The following is a 20,512-nucleotide window of genomic DNA, read 5'->3' as shown; positions in this document are numbered from 1 at the left end:
ATTCTCCTAAGAGCAGTCTTGACTCAGACATGTCATGTGTTTAAAGCAATGTTGGGCGTTTGTGGGAGTTGGAGGAGAAACTACATGTGTTGGCTAGATTGTCAACTGCACACAAGTTAGATCACTGGAAGAAAAAAAGCTCAGCTGAGGTATTGCCTGGATTATATTAGCTGGCATCTGTGTCTGTGACAGATTATCATGATTGTTGATTGCTGAGGGAGGGCCCATCCCATGTGGACAGTGCCATCCCCAGCAGGGTAGGCCTGATCTCTACAAAAAAAGCTAGCTTAGCATGAGCCAGCATGTGAGCCAAAGGGTAATCTGGCAGGCAATGTTCTTCTATGGTTCCTGCCTTCACTCCCTTTAGTGATGGATTGTGCCCTGGAAGTGAAACCCAAATAAACCCATTCTTCCTTGAGTCTGTATTTTTTTCCCAGAAAGAAAACTAGAACACCAGGGGTTTCTTTGTCTAGGCTGGGCTTATTGTGTGTGGTTCTCCCTGAAGGCAAAGGAAGGCTTTAAGCAATTTTCCAAGGTCTCTAGTGACACTGGCATTTTGAAGCAAGCAAATTAACATCATAGGACTGGGGTTTTATTCATGCTGCTCTTACTGCCAAGTAAAAGGCACATTAAGCCTAAAAATAGGAACGGCTTACCATTAGGAGAGCCTTTCCCTCTACAGCAGCCTGGCTACCCTTTAGCAGAATGTACAGTTGTGTTCTTAGAGCCAGGCTGCAATGTACTTGGTGCAATTAACAGGTGAACACTGAACTCCCCAGGACAAGGGGTGCCTGTCATTTAACCCACTGTTACTGTATTTGATTCAGCTGTAGGTTAATTTCCTTGTGATGCCAGAGGCATAGTGAAGGGCAGAGACACCTGGCTAAGTAAAAGCTAAATACCTTCATAGTTAATCTGGAGGAAATGACCTGAAAGGTAACCCTTGAAGTCCCAGTACTTCAAGCTTTGTATGTTCACTGTGGCAAAGTAAATAATCCTGGAGGAGTGAGGACACCTATGCTGTGGTTCCAATTCAGCCACTTAGAGTGAGCAGGCTTTTTTTTTTTTTTTTTTTGCCTTAAATATGTTTTGTATGGCTCCTTAGTTTTTGAGGGTTCACTTTCTATGTGATTGAAAACAATATTCAAGTCCACATCTTCTTAGGTTGAAATGTTGGCTTGAAGAAAATTATATCAAGAAACTTTAAATTTCTAAAGACTCAGAAGATTAATAGAGGTGATTTGATTGGGGAATCCAACAAACTCTAAAAAGACAGGAGCTCACTGACACACAGTGTAGATGTGATGCATTGGTCATATGAAGTTAGTAACCCAAGTTCAGATGATAACGCATTAGTGACATGTTGGCCTGTGAACCCTGGAGCATATAAGAAATTATTTCATTAAAAGAAGAATGTGACAGATTTCCTCTTTCCTCTTAGAAAAAGTAAGAAGAATCTCATAAGTAACTATATAAAATTGAAAAAGTAGGGTTTACAGGGTAGAATTTCTTTTGTCAAAACAGAAATCTGGTAATGCTCACTGTAATACACACAGACTTGCAGATGGTTTGGCCTAATGGGCAAACAGCAAACATGGTTTAGTTTCCCTGGTTAAAAGCCTTTGAAAAGCTGGGTCAGAGTTGTTGTATTCTGAGTCCTGATTACCAGGATTAAGCTCGGTAGAGGTCATGTGAGGGTCTGAACCAAAGGTTCATTTTATGAGCACAGACTTGATGAATCGTGTGCCTTCATAGTGTGAAGAGTCCTGATCAATCCTTGTTCACTGCGATGCAAGGAATTCAGAATTTGACAAATCAACAAATGTTATCATAGGAAAAAATTGAGTTGATTTCATGTGTGGATATCGTAGGAACACCAGAAAAACGAGACCTTTGTACGAAATATGTTGGGACTCTAACTTTAGGTAGTAATACTTTGAAACGAACACGCGAACAGAATCAGCCTTTGTGCTCCTGTCTCTGGTTTCTCAAGAGAGAAGCAAGGATAAATCATTTATACAGTGCAACTAGACAACTTGCTCATTTGTGTAGAGAACAGAAAGGTCTTCTTGGTCTCAAGTCTCATATGAAGGTGTGGGGAACAAGACAGATCAGGAGGGGGAGTGGTCTGTTGCCATCCCAGAAGCAATGGTTAAGTGTAGAGGGCCTGTGGCCCCTCAGGTGGAGTATATGATGCTGCTGTGAGAGTTCTGGTAATCATCTACAGACCATGGACTGTTTAGATCTGATAAGACACAGCTCTGGACACCAAGGAGAGCTCGGTGTTGGCACTGGTTGGCCAGCATCTGCGATTTTTAGGAAAGAGGAACATTTGTTCTTGTGTAGAAGTATTGTTGATCAGTTTTTCTCTGTGACAGCTGCTAGTGCTGCTGTTGCCAAGCTCTCGGCTAAGATCTTAGGCCCAGAGCGAGCCTTCCATCTGCTGGATACAATTTCCTGTCAAACTCAGGCAAACATAAAGGAACCGACTCTTATAAAACACCGGGATGTGGTACCGGTGCCTACCCGCTTCATCTAAGAGTGGCATCCTCGCTTCTCCTTTCCCCCATCTGCCTGTCTTCTCTATGCTTTGAGCATACTTTAGTTCTGAACATACAGTACTTTTGTTTTTCTCTGACATTGATTTTTTGTCTCTATTTCAAGGAATGGGACTTTTAAGGTTCGGAGAAGATAATTTGGGGCCTTGCTCTGGAAAGAGCCCAAAAATGTCTGAGATGCCCCTTTCTGCCTCATACTGTGCACACAAACACCTTATGGGGCTTTTTGATACAGCATTAGAAGGCACTCAAAGACTTCTGTTGACCACTTTTTTTTTTCTTTCTGGACCTCAGTAAAATTATACTGGCCAGCAGAGCCGTGGAAATATTAAACATGAATAAATAACTGATCTGATAGTTAATCTCAGAGGAAATTTTATGCCCAAATGTCCTCCTCAGATTTAAGGGGGTTATAGTGTTTTATGGCTTAGAATTTTTCCTTACTGAGTAAAATCTACTAAGGATATTTCAGCTCAAAAGAGAGAGCAAATTACTGTCCACATCCCTCAAATGATGCGATCATCTCCATCCTTGCTTGGGGGCGGGCACATTTTTAACATTAAGTTTGGTCTCCTGCAGCCCCCAAAAGGTAGGCTCGCTCTTTCTTTCCCAATATACCAATTAAAGTGAAAAGTAGTTGTAGAAAGCAGAGAAGAGGGGAGGATTTCGTCAATGAGACTAAATTGGTAAGGGAACCAAATAAATGGGTCTAGTGATCTCGAATCCATATTTCAGGTAGTGATATAGACTATAGGTTTACACCAAGATAGGAAAGATGCTTTCTTCAAGGGCGGTCAAATACAAATAGGCAAAACACTAAGAGTGTAACATTTGTATAATTCCTGATTGTGGCATGGTTTTTCTTGCTATAGGTAGATTACTGTATGTATGTGTAATAATATAAATGTATATGTAAAAAATTTTAAATGTTTAATAAAAGAATAAGTAGGGCAACAGCACAGAGATATGCAGAGGTAAGCATCATCACGGTGATCACTAAATGCCCTTAATATTATTGTCAAGGGGATGAGCAGAGCTCTCAGGATGCCATTTCTGACCTATGTTGTTCTGTCATCATAACGTGTAACTGCCCTCATTGAGAGGAAGCTGTCTGTCCTTTGAGGTTTTGCTGTTCCTGCAGTCCAAAGGGACTGCAGGTCTATAATGATAACTAGACAAACATCTCTGAGTGATTTCCATGCCTATGTGCAGACGTGAACAGGAGATTCAAAGTAGAAGAGAGGCACAAAATGAAGGCAACGATGTCAGAGCAATTTTGCTTTGATTAGTCTGTGGGATCAAGTGATAAGTCAATATTGTTCTGTTATTCTTGTCCTACATTTTAAATTTTTTACTCTTTGTGTGTCTGTGTGTGTGTATGTGTGTATGTGTGTGTGTGTGTGTGTGTGTGCGCACTTGCGTGCATATACATGCCACAGCAGGTGTGTAGAGGTCTCCTTTCACCATGTGAGTCCTAAAATTGATTGTGGATAAGAGGGTTATAGCAAGCGCTTACCTTTACCTGGTAGGCCAGTCCTTTATTTTATTTTACTTATTTTGAGTTAATGCTTTTAGTAGCATAAGCTTCCAAGTACCTCTGTCAGATCTTCTGAGACCTCAACTTCAAGTCCTAAGGAACCCTAGAAACACTGCAAAGGATACACCCGCAGATAATGTTTTCCAGCTATCTGCATCCCTCAGTCCAAACTGGTTGGCATATAAAGAAACCTGTCACACTTTCTATAGGCTTCCCAGTGCTGCCCTTTTCTCTACTGTTGGCTTATTGCTGCAGCTTAAGCAGGCGGCACATTTTGTTGTTCCTTTCTTTGTATCTGAGAACAGGGCAAACAGGAGAAAGGATGTGCATTCCCTTATTTCATTCCTGGTTTTTCCTGACTTTCTTTAATATAGGAAACCACCCAAGGAAGCCTTGGCAGCGGGCTCGGGCTGCCAGATTACATCTTCATTTTAATTTGGCAATAAACTAGTGTACAAACTGTGCTATAAAACAGTGCCTCCAACGGCATCTCTCAGTCTGCCTTAAACACCTCACTAAACATGATGTGTTGGGAAACATTAGAAATGAGAGAAAACAAAGAGCAGATGTGACTGCAAGAAAAAAAAGAGAGAGAGAGAGAGAGACCGAGAAACAGGAGTGAAAGAGATGACTATGCACCTACCTCAGCCATGTGGAGTGCGCCATGTATGAGGCTCTGCTCTGTGACGGCTTGTGCTGTGGGAGCAGCTTGCTATGGGGGCAGTGACCTTCTGTAATGTAGAGCCAACAGGAATGCTGCCAGGATTGCAAAGCTTCTGGTGGGAGGCCCCTGCCCTCTTCAACAGGCTGGCAAGGCCTCCTTCCTCAGGCAGCTGCACGAAAGGCCCTCTTGCCTCTGATCCTTAGTCAAAGCAACTGCCTGGTTCTTCCTTCTCTGTACGTGTCCAGGGACACCTAGGTCATAGACTCCCTTCCTTCTCAAGGGGCAAGGAGCGCCACTGAAGAGAACATGTGGGGCTGGCAGTATGCATGTGGAGAGCAGGTGTTCATTTACAGAGGTCCAGGCCACATCCAACTTCAGCCCCTGCCTTGCTTCACATGTCCAGACGTCCTCATGTATTTGAGAGAAGTGGTTAGGCTTCATTGGTTGAATTAGATAAAAGAATTTTAAAGTCCAAGTCTTTACAACTAACACAGAAATTTTGAAAGGTGTGTTATGATGCACAAAGAAACCCCTAGGAATTGCTGCAAATTGGTTCACAAGCCACTTTTTTTTTCTTTTTCTTTTTTGAAAACTTTTATTATGATGTATACAGTACTCCTCTGCATGTACACCTGTGTGCCAGAAGGGGGCATCAGATCCCATTATAGATCGTTGCGAGTCACCATGTGGTTGCTGGGAATTGAACTCAGGACCTCTGGAAGAGCAGTCAGTGCTCTTAACCTCTGAGTCATCTCTCTAGCCCCTTGCAAGCCACTTTTCTTCTTTTTTCTTTATTTTCCTCACTTGTTTTTTTTTTTTTTTTGTCTTAGATGCTGTTAATTTGTTTTATGATTTTAAATACTATATTTGAAAAGGGAGATTGCTTGGGATGATGAGGGGGCCAGTGGGAGGGTTGAGACAAGAGAGAGTAACAAAGGAGTGAATAGTGTCTATGCATGTATGAAAATTTCAGAATAAATTGAATTATTTTGTACAATTGATATATGCTTATTTGAATAAAAACATTTGCATCCAGATGATTGATCAATTCTGTGCCTGGAAGACAATGCCTCTAGTGCTGTTTTGTGGTACGTACTTTGTCTTGTTCTAGAACATTCTCATACTGTGCCACTTATGCTTTTTTAGGATTTAGTGTATAAAATAATGGGCTTCATCACTGCATCTTCAGACAAATGTGTAATGACATCCCTTGTGCTCAGACACTCACCTGCCCCATTGCCTTCTCCAATATCCCCTCCCTCACTTGTCATAATTCTCTTGCTTCCCTAGTCAGTACAATCTTTGTTCATTCATATTTTAAAATATAATAAAATAAAATAAGATAAAAACTATTACTCGGTAGTTGGACAAAACAAACCAACAGAAGGAAAAGAACCCAAGCGAAGGCACAAGAATCATAATAAATGAATGAATGAATGAATGAATGAATGAAAACCTAGCCACTAGGGTAAAGGTTAACAGCTGAACTGTCACTTATTCTTATTAGGAGAAGAAAAATCAGTGTCTCCTGTAGAATGACACCGAGTATATCAACCACTCCAGGACAGGCCTCATATTCAAGAGTTATTGACCAAGATTTATGGGCTCTATAGGTTTTGGTGTTGTTGGTGGGGTTTTTTTTCCGTGTCTGTGTGCTTGTGTGTGTGTGTGTGTGTGTGTGTGTGTGTGTGTGTGTGTGTGTGTGTGTGTGTGTGTAGTTTTATTTGGATACAGTTTTTTGTGTTTTTTATTTTTAGGAGTGGTTATATTTTAGTTTATTTTTGTTTTTTTTTTTGGGTTTTTTTTTTTTTTTTTTTTTTAGGGGGAGAGGGGTTGTTGTTGTATTTAGTTTTTGTTTGTTTTTTTGAGAAAGGACCTAAAATTGAGTTGGTAGAGAGTGGAGAGGATATGGTAGGGCTTGGAGGAGGAGAAGAATATGATCAAAATATATTGAAACTGTAAAATTGTTCTCTCTCACACACATGCATACACACAAGCACACATACACATGCACTCTCTTAAACACACATATATAATTTGAAACCTAGGTTCTAATCTGAAGGACACCCTGAAGCATTTGTTTATCTGAGTCTGGCTTATTTCACTTAACATTGTAATTTTCATTTGTATCTATTTTCCAGCAAGTGTCCTGATTCCTGCCTCACTTGTTTTGAAGCAATAGCAGCCAGAAATAGTGTGTAAGAAACTTTTTTATTCTCAACCAAGAGGTTGGTGCCAACAGATCACAATTCATGGTATAATAGGAAATCCTTATTCCATACATTGGCTGCACTTTTAATACTTGCTACATATGTGTCAGATATTTTGTAAAGCTGAAATTTGGTTTTAGAGGGAGAAAGCAGGCTGTAAGCTATCAGAAGTATTAAATATTAACAGCTGACATTCTGTGTATATTAAAAAACCTGTATTGATAAAAGAGGGAAAATGTACTTGCAACATATTTGATAGGTGATGACAGAATTTTAGTTACTCTCACAAAAGGGTATTTAAAAAGATAGTTTTAGTCCCCCTTTCTTCAGGTTTTATTAATCACCTGTTTCTTTTGTTCTTTATTCCTGTATTGGTCTATGTAGTTTGCATGCATTTTAGTGTACACATGTATGTGTGCATGTGTGTGTATATTTCACCTCTGTGTGTGTGCTTGTTAGGTGTTTATCTGTGGTGTGTGTATGTGTGTATGTGTATGTGTGTTTGTGTGTCTGGTTGAAGATGCAAAGATAATGTAAAAAGTCAAGATGGAATTAGGCATGTAGCAAGCACTGCCTGGTTAACAGGCAGTGTATTATCCAATGAGCTAAGAGAGGGCAGACCCAAGGGGTTGTACCTGGAATTACCCTCAGATAGAGCCTATCTCAGACCAATTTCTTCTCAGTATGTGAGGTGTGGACAGTTTCCCTTGGTGAATGTCTGGTTATTCAATCAGTGGAAGCAGCTGTACCACTAAAATTATTAGGACCCAGATGAACTAAGCATGGTGCTTGGGAAATATTGATTATAGTCACATTAAACCATTGACTATTAAAGTATTGGTATTCACAATAATTTTATTTCTCTTTGAATAGAATGGGCAGCTCCTTCTGTCAAAGGATAAGATGAAGATAAAAGACCAGTGAGTCTCAGAACTCAATATGTTTTCATATGGTTTTCGTACAAGCACACTTAGAAAACTGACACCTACCTAGTGCCATGGCATTTACGGGAGATGCTGCTTTAAGTAAAAAGGCACTTGGTTACTTCTATGAAGTTGTGTACTATATGGCAGGATTTCCATGAGCCTGAAATTTCCCAATGTCACAGCTGATTTCTAATCTCATGAATATGTAAATAATTTAAGTATCCAAGTTAAAAACTGGTGAACTGAGTGGAAACCAGGGAGCTGGGTAAATGTCAAGCCGATCCTTGTTTATAAAACAAATTCTCAAGCTGAAATGCCATCGTGTGCAAACACGGGTGGCCTGTGGTTAATGAGGATGCCTTGTTTAACAGGTTGTATCATCATTTGCAACTGCTACCCAGAACTTTTTGAGCTATTCCTAAGGATTTGAAAGAAACTGACCACAGGACGAAAGATAAACAGAGAGTTCAAAGCAAGTAATTGGAATTAATATTTGAATAGACACAGGCACCTTATTTACTGGTTGCATGGGCTTCAAAATAGAGGAAATATGTTTGCAAGTTTTTGTCTGTTCCTATCTCTCCTATGCAACCCTTACTTGTCTTTAAGAGCCTTTGAAGCAAAAATTCCAAGTCCCATTGAGTGTGTGTGTGTGTGTGTGTGTGTGTGTGTGTGTGTGTGTGTGTATGGGTATGTTTGTATGTGTGTGTATGTTTGTGTGTGTATATGTTTGTGTGTGTGTGTGTGTGTGTGAGAGAGAGAGAGAGAGAGAGAGAGAGAGAGAGAGAGAGAGAGAGAGAGAGAAGTACTGTCAGATCTCAGTGCATAGCAAAGGTCTCCAAATCAAAATGACCACCGGCCACACATTGACCTTTCCTTCCTCGCCAGCTCCAGGTTGCCCATGTCTAATCCCCTGTCCTCAGAGTGTCAATCCCAACCTTAGGAGCTTTGACAGATTCCAGTGACTGCTGAGGAATGACCGGTGACAGATTTGATAAATCCTGCCACAGGAGAGATTGATGGAGCCAGCAGCACGTGTCATCATTTCGTCTCACTCCTCATCAGAAGCGCTGACGCCTCATCCTTGATGCTCTGGTCCCTTTAACTTTGCTGAAATTTGGATCCAGTCGCCATCAGCTCCCCACAAGTTGTGATCTGATCGTGCCTACTTGTCAGACTGCATCTGCAGCTCCAGTTACCATCTCATTTTAATTCGTGCATCCAATAACAGTGACCAAAGAACAGAAATGCCATTCTTAACTTTATTACTATTTATATTTTCCCGGCATAACACTTCCTGCTGAAGCACGCCCTTCCGTCCCCCACCCCCACCGACATCCTCACGGCTTAGCAATTTAGAATGTCCTCCAAGGGCCACCATTATAGATTTTGTAAATTGCCATTTTCCCTCCTAAATAGGCGACCCTCACTTTGAACAAATGTATAATACATCGTGGTGACTCGGAGAATATAGTGTTCTTGAGAAACATCCGCTCAGGATGGATGGTGGAGGAGTTTGGGGTGGCAGTTGTGATTCTGTCCCTGGAGATACTTGGCATCACACAGCTAATGTTAAGCTTCCCCAGTGCTCAGTGAAGTTTTATCTATGGAGTTTATGCACCGCAGGCTTTGAGTTGCTTGCTCCTAGGCTGAATTCAGGCCCTTCTGGCACCATGGAGAGCCAGAGCATCATTACTTCACCTCTGCAACCTAGTCTATGGATGGACTCCTTTTCCTCCTGTTCAATATGGTGAAACCTGGAGTTTGATACTTGCAACACCTCTGGCTTGGCATTTATTTTAAATTTAGTTTAAGTCCTTGAGGTGCCATCTCTTTCTTGCTGAAGAATGAAGGAAGAAGAGCAAGAACTGGAGAGTCAAGAGGTGCATGGGTGCTTTGTACCAAGGCTACCCCCAGGGCAGTATTAGGATTAGGCAAATAAATAGATTTGACAGGGTTTTCTGTCAGCCTTCTCAAGAACTGCAATTTGGAGGCCCTCTGCCTCCAAAACATCAAGAGCATAGTAGGAAAGAGATGTAATCATGAGTCTCTGAACAGAGTCCACTGCACGAAGCATGCCACCAGTTAACGCCCCTTGAAGAGCTGTGTGGGAGGAGCCCAGGAAACTGCCCCCTGACAGGAAGGCACTCGAAGAGGCCAAAGGCTTTCCAGGAGTTAGTTAGCTTCAGTGCAATTTTCTGTGGAACTGGCCTCCTTCCACCACTTTCTTAGTAACAAAAGGCAAGCCCAAATGTGCACTCATCTATTCATTTTCAGGGGAAGATGGCCTCCTCCAATTTAGGAAGACTGAAAGGCATTCCAGGACTGTGATAACTGTAAACACTTGTGTCAACATTGTAAAGTTGAATTTCGCTTCTACCAGCTGAGAGGAATCATTTGATTTTGATTGAACCAATATGTAAGGTGGGAATGAAAGTAGAAAGTGGCCAACTTTATCCTCTTCTTCCCTGAACACAATTTTATGTTATTAAGAATCTATTGTGCCAGTGAATTAAAAACAACCATGTGAGTAACATTTAGGGCATTAAGTTGAGGAGCAGATTCACTAATCTACTTTTTATCCTATCGACCTTATATATTTCTTTTGGGGGCGGGTGTTTCAAGACAGGGCTTCTCTGTGTAGCCTTGGTTGTCATGGACTGACTCTGTAGACCAAGCTGGCCTCGAACGCACAGAGATCCGCCTGCCTCTGCTTCTTCTTTCTTTTCAACCCCTATCTCCAAACCTAAGAATGAAAGATAAAGGAAAAGAGAGGCATCCCTGAGTCAAACCTTGTTTTCTCTCTAAATAAGACCAATAATAACTCCCAGTGCAACCAAAAACCTACCCAACCCCCTTTAAGGGAAATAGAGCATTATTCTCTTAAGGTTTCTCCAGGCTGACTATTCAGTCAGCAAACTGTCTCTGTCATCTTTTCATTTGAGAAGCTACTAACCTACTCTCCCTGTATACTTGGGTAATTAATTTTATTCCTTCTCAAGTCTCTGATGGGGTTGAAGACCAGATAATTTAGTTTTACAATTAAACTTAGTTATTTAGGGATTAAGATGTTTTAAGGTCTTGATAGATGTTTTGTTTTGTTTTAGTTTATTTTAAACCTTTTTTAAATTAATTTATTCTTGTTACATCTCAATGGTTATCCCATCCCTTGTATCCCATTCTTCCCTCCCTCCCATTTTCCCATTATTCACCTCCCCTATGACTGTTCCTGAGGGGGATTACCTCCCCCTGTATATGCTCATAGGGTATCAAGCCTCTTCTTGGCAACCTGCTGTCCTTCCTCTGAGTGCCACCAGGTCTCCCCCTCCAGGGGACATGGTCAAATGTGAGGCACCAGCATACGTGAGAAAGTCATATCCCACTCTCCACTCAACTGTGGAGAATGTTCTGCCCATTGGCTAGATCTGGGTAGGGGTTTAAAGTTTACTGCCTGTATTGTCCTTGGCTCGTGCCTTAGTTTGAGCGGGACCCCTGGGCCCAAATCTGCCTATCATAATGTTCTACTTGTTGATAGATGTTTTAAGTTGGTAAAGATGGGATATGATAGATATTGATTTACATTCAGAATTTTAGACTCACCAAGATACGAAAGACGTTTTCTTCAAGGCTGCCAAATGCAAATAGCCAAAACACTAAGAATGTAACATTTATATAATTCCTGATTGTTTTGTGGTTCTTCTTGCTGTAGGTAGTTTATTGTGTATATGTGTAATAATATTAATATATATGTAAAAATTTAATAGAAAATAATAAAAATGAATAAATATACAAAATATACATTGAATGTATAAAATACATTAAAAATAAAGGCATTCAGTGTTACTATTTTTTAAAAAAAGAATCTGTTGTAAAGCCAGTGCAACTTATTCTTTCTTATGGTCAAGCTCTTGGGTGCTCCTTAGCAGTCTGCTCTATCACACGTGTCCAGCATCCAACTTACAGATCCTGGGGCTTACAAGGGATATCACCACAGCTACCTGACAGCTGGCGCCAGATCACAAGGAAATTAGCCCTTGGTACTGTTTCCTTCCTTTACAGTCAAATGCATTCCTTATCATCACCTTTCCCACAGCAGCCAAAAGCAGATGTGCAACAAGCCAATGTGAGAATCCATCCCCCTAAAGCCTCAGGGGAGGAGTGTGACAGGAAAGAAAAGTGTTGACAGGCCCAGGCCAGCTCACAGTAAACTTTGAGCATGGAGGAATGACGCGCTTGCGATCATTAAGTGATGCTTGTAATCGCAGACATTGTACAGTGACGTTGGAAGGGACGGACTTTCTGCCTCGCCCTCGTAGTCAGACTCTCTCCCTGGCGCCTATGAGACATTTCTGCGGTCTCTACTTTCCCCATATTTCATTTTATACCATGTTAGGAGAATCACATCGAAGATTGTGTATACGTTATTTCTGAGTCCATGATAGACGGTCACTAGATGAACATCACGCTCCTAAATGTAGCTCAGATGCTCTTCCTTCCTCTTCCGCATCCCTCCTCCCCGGGTTTTCTGGAGGCCTGGCATCAAATGGAGAAAGCAGCTGTTGTTTTCTCACATGTGACAGATAATAATGACACTTCTCAGTTCTGTGTTCTGACAGTCACAGAAACCTTGGAGCTGGAGACAGACAAGGATGGAAATAAGTCTTATTTAGACACTGCCAACACTGTGAGTTTTATTAAGGGGCATTGACTTCCTTGGGAAAAGCTGGCACACTGGAAGCTGAGCCTGAGTCAGTGCACAAGACGCTTTGATACTGTTCTGTTCCCTTCTTTGCTCAGAACTTTGCTGTCAGAGTCTGCAGATTTAATTAACATATTAACGGAAATGGCTGAGAGTTGTTGTTTTCTTCCTTTCTCACTGTAACGCCAGGCCGGACAATTAGCTTTCTAGGGAGAAAATGTTTGAAGTAGTATTCACACTATCTAAGGCAGCATTCTCTAGGGTAAACTTCCAAGGACCTACATGTAAATCCTTGGGACTTTCAAATATATATATATATATATATATATATATATGATAGAGATTTTGTTTTTCTTTTTCTTTAAGTAATTTATTCAGATTACATCTTATTTGTTATCCCCTCACTTGTATCTTCCCATTCCCCCTTCCTGCCTCTTTCATCCTACTCCCCTCCTCTAGGTCTGTAATAGAAGGGGACCTTATCCCCTATCCAGATCTAGCCAATGGACAGCACATTCTCCACAATTTATGGAGAGCAGGGACTGACTCGGACATGAATTCTGGTGCCCCCTATTAGACCACTTCCCCTTGGTGGGGAGACCTGGTGACACTCAGAGGAAGAGTAAGCAGGCTACCAGGAAGAGTCCTGATAGGCTGTGATCTTATAATAGAGATTTTGTTTTTCTTTGAAGATACCAGCCTTGAGCTGTATATCCATGGAAACAAAATACATTCCCCTATATAGATTGCCATTGTCTGTGCATTGAAACCTGAGCTTTTTATATTGTTCATATTCATGATAATGGGACTTCACTGTAAAACATCAGTGCACCCTATCTTTTTCTTCTATTCCATTCTAGGTACCTGTGGACACAGAACTGTGGGGTTGGTGACCTTTGGAAAGCTTTTTGTCTCTTAAAAATGTTCAAGAATATTCTTAGACATTCCAAGGGTTTTTTAAAAAAAGATTTATTTATTATCATGTATACAGTGCTCTGCTTGCATGTACTCCTGCAAGTCAGAAGAGGGTGCCATAGCACATTACAGATGGTTATGAGCCACCACGTGGTTACTGGGAATTGAACTCAGGACCTTTGGAAGAGCAGGCGGCACTCTTAACCACTGTGCCATCTCTCCAGCCCCCAAGGTTTTTTTTTTTTTTTTTTTTTTATGTGCATAAGAATTCTGCTTTTCCCTGTTAGCTGGTAGTTTTGGAGATGACTAAAACAGCTAAATTCAGTAATGTGAGCAGGAGTGAAAGGTATGTGCTGTTGTGCCACAGGCCTTTGGAGCATGAAGCCAGAAGGAAGTTAGGTGTGTAGGGGAAGGCTTGCAGAGGAGAGGCATTTGGATGTGAACACCAGCGGAAGATCAGTACCAAAGGACAGAAGTCCTGAAGCATCCTTTGGCAGAACAGTAGTATGGGTGAGGGCATGCAGGAAGGATGTGGCCAGGCATGTGGGGAAGGTGTAAAGGCTCAATCAATAAGACCAAGAGGGCAAAGAGTGGCTTCCCAAATGCAATGGTGAAGGATGCTACCAAGTCTCGTAAGACAGACTTGGTTTATTAGATTTCTGTGCATGCCTGCTGTGTGTGGGTCCTCTAAATGCTCACAAATAAAAACACAGCTGTTTGAAGATATATACCACTATCAGAAGACTAAATTGACTGCTATCTATCTAAGCTCTGAATCTGAACTAGTAGGTGAATTTTAAAGGACAGTGACAAAGCAGAGATGAACTCTTTGTGTGAACATTGGTGGCAGTACTTGGTATTCTATATGAAACTTTAGAGCTTCTGTGTCATTCGTGGAGAATATATGTGTCTAGCTTTCACACATACAACTATTAATTTAGGCCATCTTGGGTCTACTACATTTGCATACTAAAATTCAGATATTAGTGGATATTTACACATAGTCCACACTAACATTAATTCTGTTCACTTTAAGCTCATCAAAAGGAAAGAAAGTCTGGCAGCAGTGGTGGTGTACACCTTTAATCCCACCACTTGTGAGACATAAGTAGGTGGATCTCTGTGAATTCAAGGCCAGCCTGGCCTACAGAGCAAGTTCCATGACAGCTAGGGCTACATAGAAACCCTGCCTCCAAACACCAAAAAAAGTAGAGGGATAAAGAGAGGGAGGGAGGAAGGGATAAAGGAGAGAGAAGAAAGCAGGGGGGGGGCAGGATTGGGGCTTGCTGTTCTACTCCGTATCAAAATGCAAGATGTTTAGAGATTGTGTAGGAAGAGCAACCAGGCCATGCATGCACAGGCCTTTTGGATTCTGGGTATAGAAAGGGTAAGTTGGCTTGCCATTTCTTTTTTTTTTTTTTTTTTTTTTTTTTTTTTGGCTTGCCATTTCTTAATTATGTGAAGGAAGCTGCTTTTCCATCTCACTTTTTCATCTCACATTCTGAAAATATATCCTGCATGTGGCTAGGGTGATGACTCAATGGGAAAAGCGTTTGCCATCCAAGCATGAAGACTTGAGTTCAGATACACAGACACCACAGGTGCCAGACACAGTAGCACTCATCTGTAATCTTAGCTTCCCAATGGATAGAGAAAGAGCTATGAGGAGAAGATGCTCCCAGCTCAGCTACCTTGGCGTGTAGAAGATGAGCAGGAGATCTTGGTTTAAACAAGGTGAAAGGACAGGACTGATACCCAAGGATTTCCTCTGACTTTTGTGTATGTGTGTGTGTGTGTGTGTGTGAGTCTGTGTGTGTGTGTGTGTGTGTGTGTGTGTGTGTGTGTGTAGCATGAAGCTCACCCAGGAACCCTATTTTCAACCTAGCATGGCAGAAAGCATTGTTTACCACCATAATAAAATACCTGAGTAAATAAATTGACTAAGAGAAAAGATCATTTGACTCATAGATATCAGTCAGCATAGCATGGGAGGAGAGTATGGCTCAGCAAGGCTGCTATTTTCTGGCCCAACATCACAAAAAAAAAAAAAAAAAAAAAAAAAAAAAAAGGAAGAAGAAGGCACTATGTGCTCACAGTGACATTTAGAATATGCCACCAATGACTAATGGTCTTCTAACAACACTTCCTCGTCCACTAACTCCCACCAACGTCACTGAGGAACCCTGCATTTTCCACATGAGCTTATTAGGGAAATTCATCGCTCCAACTTTGTCAGCGAATGGTAAAAGAAAACCTATAAAACAAGACTTTGAAACAAAATGTCATATTGTTCTTTGTTGGAAATCAAATACCGTACAATGGAGGCAGTGAGCGGCCAGCTTTCCTAGCCAGCCATCTCATCCTTTCTGCATTGCACGATGTATTTTGGCCAAGTGGACAGTGTCATAACAGGTTGTTTCAAAGGCCAGTAAATATTCAATTGAGGTGATTTGTTCTTTGGGCAAGCTTGTGCCTCAACAGCTTTGATGAGTCACCTGGGGAGTCATTTGATCTTTTTTTTTTGTTGAACAGTTTGTGTAGCAGGAAAGAGAAGAGGAGGTAGGTGATGCCTGCACTCAGTACAGTGAGTCACCAGCCACTCTGTGAGAGATGGCAAATGCAGAGAAAAGAAATTGATGGTCAAGTGTATTATACACAAGAAGTAGCAAATGGTGTTTTCCAAATCAGTAGTAGCCCACTCTGGACACCAAAGTACCTACAGAACAACAGAAAGATTCTTCAAACTTCCATAAGAGGACACTTAGGTACACAGGTCCCAGAATGACATGGAGATTATTAGAGCAGGAATGAAAAGTAGAAATGAAGTGCAAATCATAAGAGCGGAATAAAAGATGTTTGTATGAGGGAGTATAGGGAGGGTTATGCAGTTGCCCTTGGAGAATGTGGCAGTGTGAAAATGTCACCACTGGTGTAGCCACCTATAAAATGGACACAACAACTTTATACATCACAGGGATAATGTGACAAGTGGTAAATGAGATAACATATGGGAAATGCTTGGATTATACTAGAAGCTTGCTCTATGTGGAGTAGGGTTTTATAAATTGAGTTTCCTACGTTTGTTCTTACAAAGACTAGCAGAGATTGTGGAAGAAGCCAAGCAATATCTGGTTTGATCTAAGGCCCACTCCACAAGAGGGAACTCATACCCGGTACTGCTTGGGTAACCAAGAACCAGAGACTAGATAGCCCAGAGACCTAGGGTAAAACCAAACCCTACCCATAGGTCTAAAGAAAAATCAACAAAATAACTCCTAATGATATTCTGCCACACTCATAGACTGGTGCCTTATTTAGCCATCATCAGGGAGGCTTCCTCTGGCAGCAGCTGGGAACAGATGCAGAGACACTCACCAGACATTACAGAGAGAAAGAGTCTAAGTGAGAGATTCCCATCAAATCCCTCCTCTCAGATCTCAGGGAAGCCCACTGAAGAGGAGGTAGAAAGAGTTTAAGAGTCAGAGAGGATGGAGGATGCTAAGAGAACAAGGTGCCAGGTGCATATATACTCACAGATACCGAAGCAATAAGAACATAGGTCTGTACCAGGTCTTCAATTGATACTATAGCTGTCAGTTTAGTATTTAGTGGACCCCCTGAGTGTAAGAATGAGTTGGCCTATGTTTATTGGGTCTGTTCTTGAGATCCTTTTCCTCCTGTTGGGCTACCATATCATAGGTTTTTACATTATCTTATTATATTTTGTCTTGTCATTTGGTTGCTATTGCGTAGGAACCTGTTCTTTTGTAATAAGAGACCGAAAGGGAGAGGATCCAGTGGAGAAGGGAGGGGAGGAGTGGAGGATTTAGGAAGAGTTGAGAGAGGGGAAACTATAATCAGGATATATTGTATGAGTAAAGAATCTGTTCTCAAAAAAAAAAAAAAAAAAAAAGAAAGACCAGAACAAATAAAAACAGAAAGATTAGAATTAGCTTATTGCCTCTGGAATTGAATATGTCCTTGACTTGATGTTCGGTTTCCCATGACATGCTTCTCCAAACATACAAAGACAGACCATGTTCATTCCTATGTTGGCCCTGCACACAATATGACTTCTGCTTACTCCTTTGTAAGTGATGTGGGTTTTGCCCATTTGAGTCCTGTTATGTCTTTAGCCCCAATTTGTTTCTCCGGAGTTCTAGAATTATCCTCTGCATTCCTTCATCTTTGGTTGTTTCAAGCTCCTGGCAGTCTCCATCAGGATCAGGTATTATCTTGGGTTCTTTAGAAATGAAGTATTGATTGATTTTACCCAAGATACTACCCATTACATGTTGCCTATGCTGTGGCGGTGAACGGAAGACACTGCCACCAGGAAGGACTTCCCAATTCGCATCACTATTGACTGACCGCGTGATTTGCAGCACATCATATAATCCCTGAGTTCCAACCTCCTTAAGTTTTAAAGGGAGATGTTAACATCTGACTTTCGGAGTTGACATAAAAACTGGTGGTACCCTTGCCTACAAATGCCAGGTGCAGCTACTGCAGAATTAAAGGTCAAGTACAATGCTGACCTTCTGTCTCTTTCTCTCCCCAGTTATATAGCTCTGCGGAATTTGGCCGAAGATGGCAGCTTATCCAGGAATCAGTGGTTCCAAATAGGTTCTACTGGTAAGTCTGACTCCATTTTCTGGTCTCCTAAGGTATCATCACCTCCTTAGCACCAGATGGGACTCTGGAATGACAGATACCTTCAGACACTCTTAAATGTTGTGTCACCATTTTTTTTTAATAAACTCTGAAACGATCATTAATATTAGTGAGCTTCAGGGCCTTTCTAAGTATTGCCTTGGTACATTTAGATGAACCTTGCAGACAGAATTTTTTTAAGTCACTGTGATTTTTGTTTGATAAAGCATTATGTGTGTGTGTGTGTATGTGTGTGTGTGTGTGTGTGTATGTGTGTGTGTATATGTGTGTGTGTATATATGTGTGTATATATATATGTGTGTGTGTATATATATGTGTGTGTGTGTATATATACATATACATATATATATATATATATATATATATATATATATATATATATATATATATATATATATATAATACTCAAATAAATGGTTTCAGTATAAAGAAGCAGATCTCAATTCGTGTAACAGCAAATCTTGTCCCCGTCCCTTATGTCAGGTCTTCTAGGCCTTCTTATCTTATTTGACGCATCCAGTAGCCCTGTTCTCTCACTTAGCATTCCAGCTGTGTCCTGTGAACTGTCAAACACATATAAGCCCAGGGCTATGCTCTGCTCAGGCTGCTGTGGCAGAATGACAGAATGCTATCGATTGGTGGCATAAACAGCTGATGTCCCTATGTGTGATCGTGACAACTGGGAAGATTAAGTTGAAGATAGCACGAGGTTTACTTCCCAGCATGAGTTCTCCTTCTGCCCTGAACACAGATGGACCCTCATGTAGCAGAAATAAAAAGGGCCCTGCTCTCTCTTCTATTTGTCACAATAACACAAATTCAGCAATGGTTACCTTACCTTCATGACTTCATCTGAACGGAGTTATCTTACAAAGACCCAAGTACAAATGCTATCTCTTCAGTTTGGGGCTTTAGTTTTGACCTGAGGAGGAGTAGAGCTACCCAGCCCACAACCTGGAAATAAATATATATATATATATATATATATATACACACACACACATATATATACATATATACATATATATATATTCCATGATATATATACACATATACTCATGATACACACACACACACACACACACACACACACACACACACACGATATAGGAACTTAAAATTTCATGCATGTTAGCTATATGAACTGTCCTATGCCTTGTTTTTATAGTGTGCTGAAATTATGCATATACCCTCATATTTTAAAGAGTTTCAAATAAGTTTACTGTAAGAATTTATGTTGAGATAAATAATAATGTCTATTGAACATAAATAGTAAACCAAATGTTATAAAGCATTATGCATATGAAAAAGAAATAATAGGGAGGAAAAGGAAGGATAAAATAATGAACAAGAATGGCGTCAAGAAAATCAGAATCTTGGCTTTCTTAACCATGCTCCTAATTCTGTTATAGGTGGACACCCCAGAACAACAGGCAGCTCAATTTCAAAATCAAGGAAGTGACAAAAGTTAATTTTGTCTTTTGTGTTCCCTATCCAAAAGTCCAAGAAAAGCAAGAACAATGTTTGGAACATTCTAGTGTAGTTTTGATATTTTATTTAGTGAGAGTGCTAAAATGTGTATCCTCACCTCTGCTATGATGTAGAAGAGCAAAGCCTAGTTCATCCCAATCTGCTCAGGGAAGAGATGCCCCACCTGTCTGCAGGCCTCTGTTTCCATAATAGTGTTAAAGGAACAAGCTCACGGAAGAGCTCATGTGTTCCGAGTCTAAGCAATCCAGAATCTCCAGGATGGTGGCCTTTAGGACTCAATGACATCTCCAAGGAGGGCTGTGAAGGTATCTTTTTATTATCTTGAAATCACATTGGAATGACAGGATGGAGGGATAAGCTGCTGGTTCCTTCTAGCTGCCCACTGCCTCTCTTCTGGTTCCTTCCAGCTGCCCACTGCCTCTCAGCTTTCCTCACTTCTACACTTACTTCAAAGAGAAGCACATGTTTATCTGTTACCTTTGCTTTGTGTTTGTTTCTTTGTTTCTTTAGGTAGATAAAGTCCCAGGAAAGTCAGGGTGGCCTCAGACTCTTTATGCAGCTATAGCTGGCCTTGAACTCATGATCCTCCTACTTCTACCTTCCAAGTATTGAAATTGTCTATGAAAGCATTTGTACTTCAAATTTTCAAATACTTCACTAAAGTCCATGTGGATTTTGAAAACCAGAAAGCCACATTAGAGAAGTTCCCTTTGTTTCTTTTATTTTTAAAAACAAATTCTATAATGTATACTGCATTTACATCAGCATCCCCTCCTTGTATGATCTCCCAGTCTCTCTTAAATTCATGGCCTCGTGGCCTTTTAATTTTTTTGTTTTG

The 20,512-nt window shown here is 40.9% G+C and overlaps 1 protein-coding gene across 3 annotated transcripts in view; it reads left to right on the top strand.

The window, feature by feature from the left end:
* The window catches only part of Sorcs1 (sortilin related VPS10 domain containing receptor 1), a 503,013-nt gene that overhangs the window by 312,596 nt on the left and 169,905 nt on the right, over positions 1-20,512 (top strand). For all 3 annotated transcript variants that reach the window (XM_051146761.1, XM_051146762.1, XM_051146763.1), the window contains exon 5: positions 18,071-18,144. In XM_051146761.1, the coding sequence (XP_051002718.1) occupies positions 18,071-18,144 (74 nt within the window). The remainder of the gene's footprint in view (positions 1-18,070; positions 18,145-20,512) is intronic.

This window comes from Acomys russatus, chromosome 5 (assembly GCF_903995435.1).
Source record: "Acomys russatus chromosome 5, mAcoRus1.1, whole genome shotgun sequence".
Taxonomy (NCBI): domain Eukaryota; kingdom Metazoa; phylum Chordata; class Mammalia; order Rodentia; family Muridae; genus Acomys; species Acomys russatus.
Note: the sequence above shows the minus strand (reverse complement) of the source record. Positions and strands in the feature narration are given on the sequence as shown.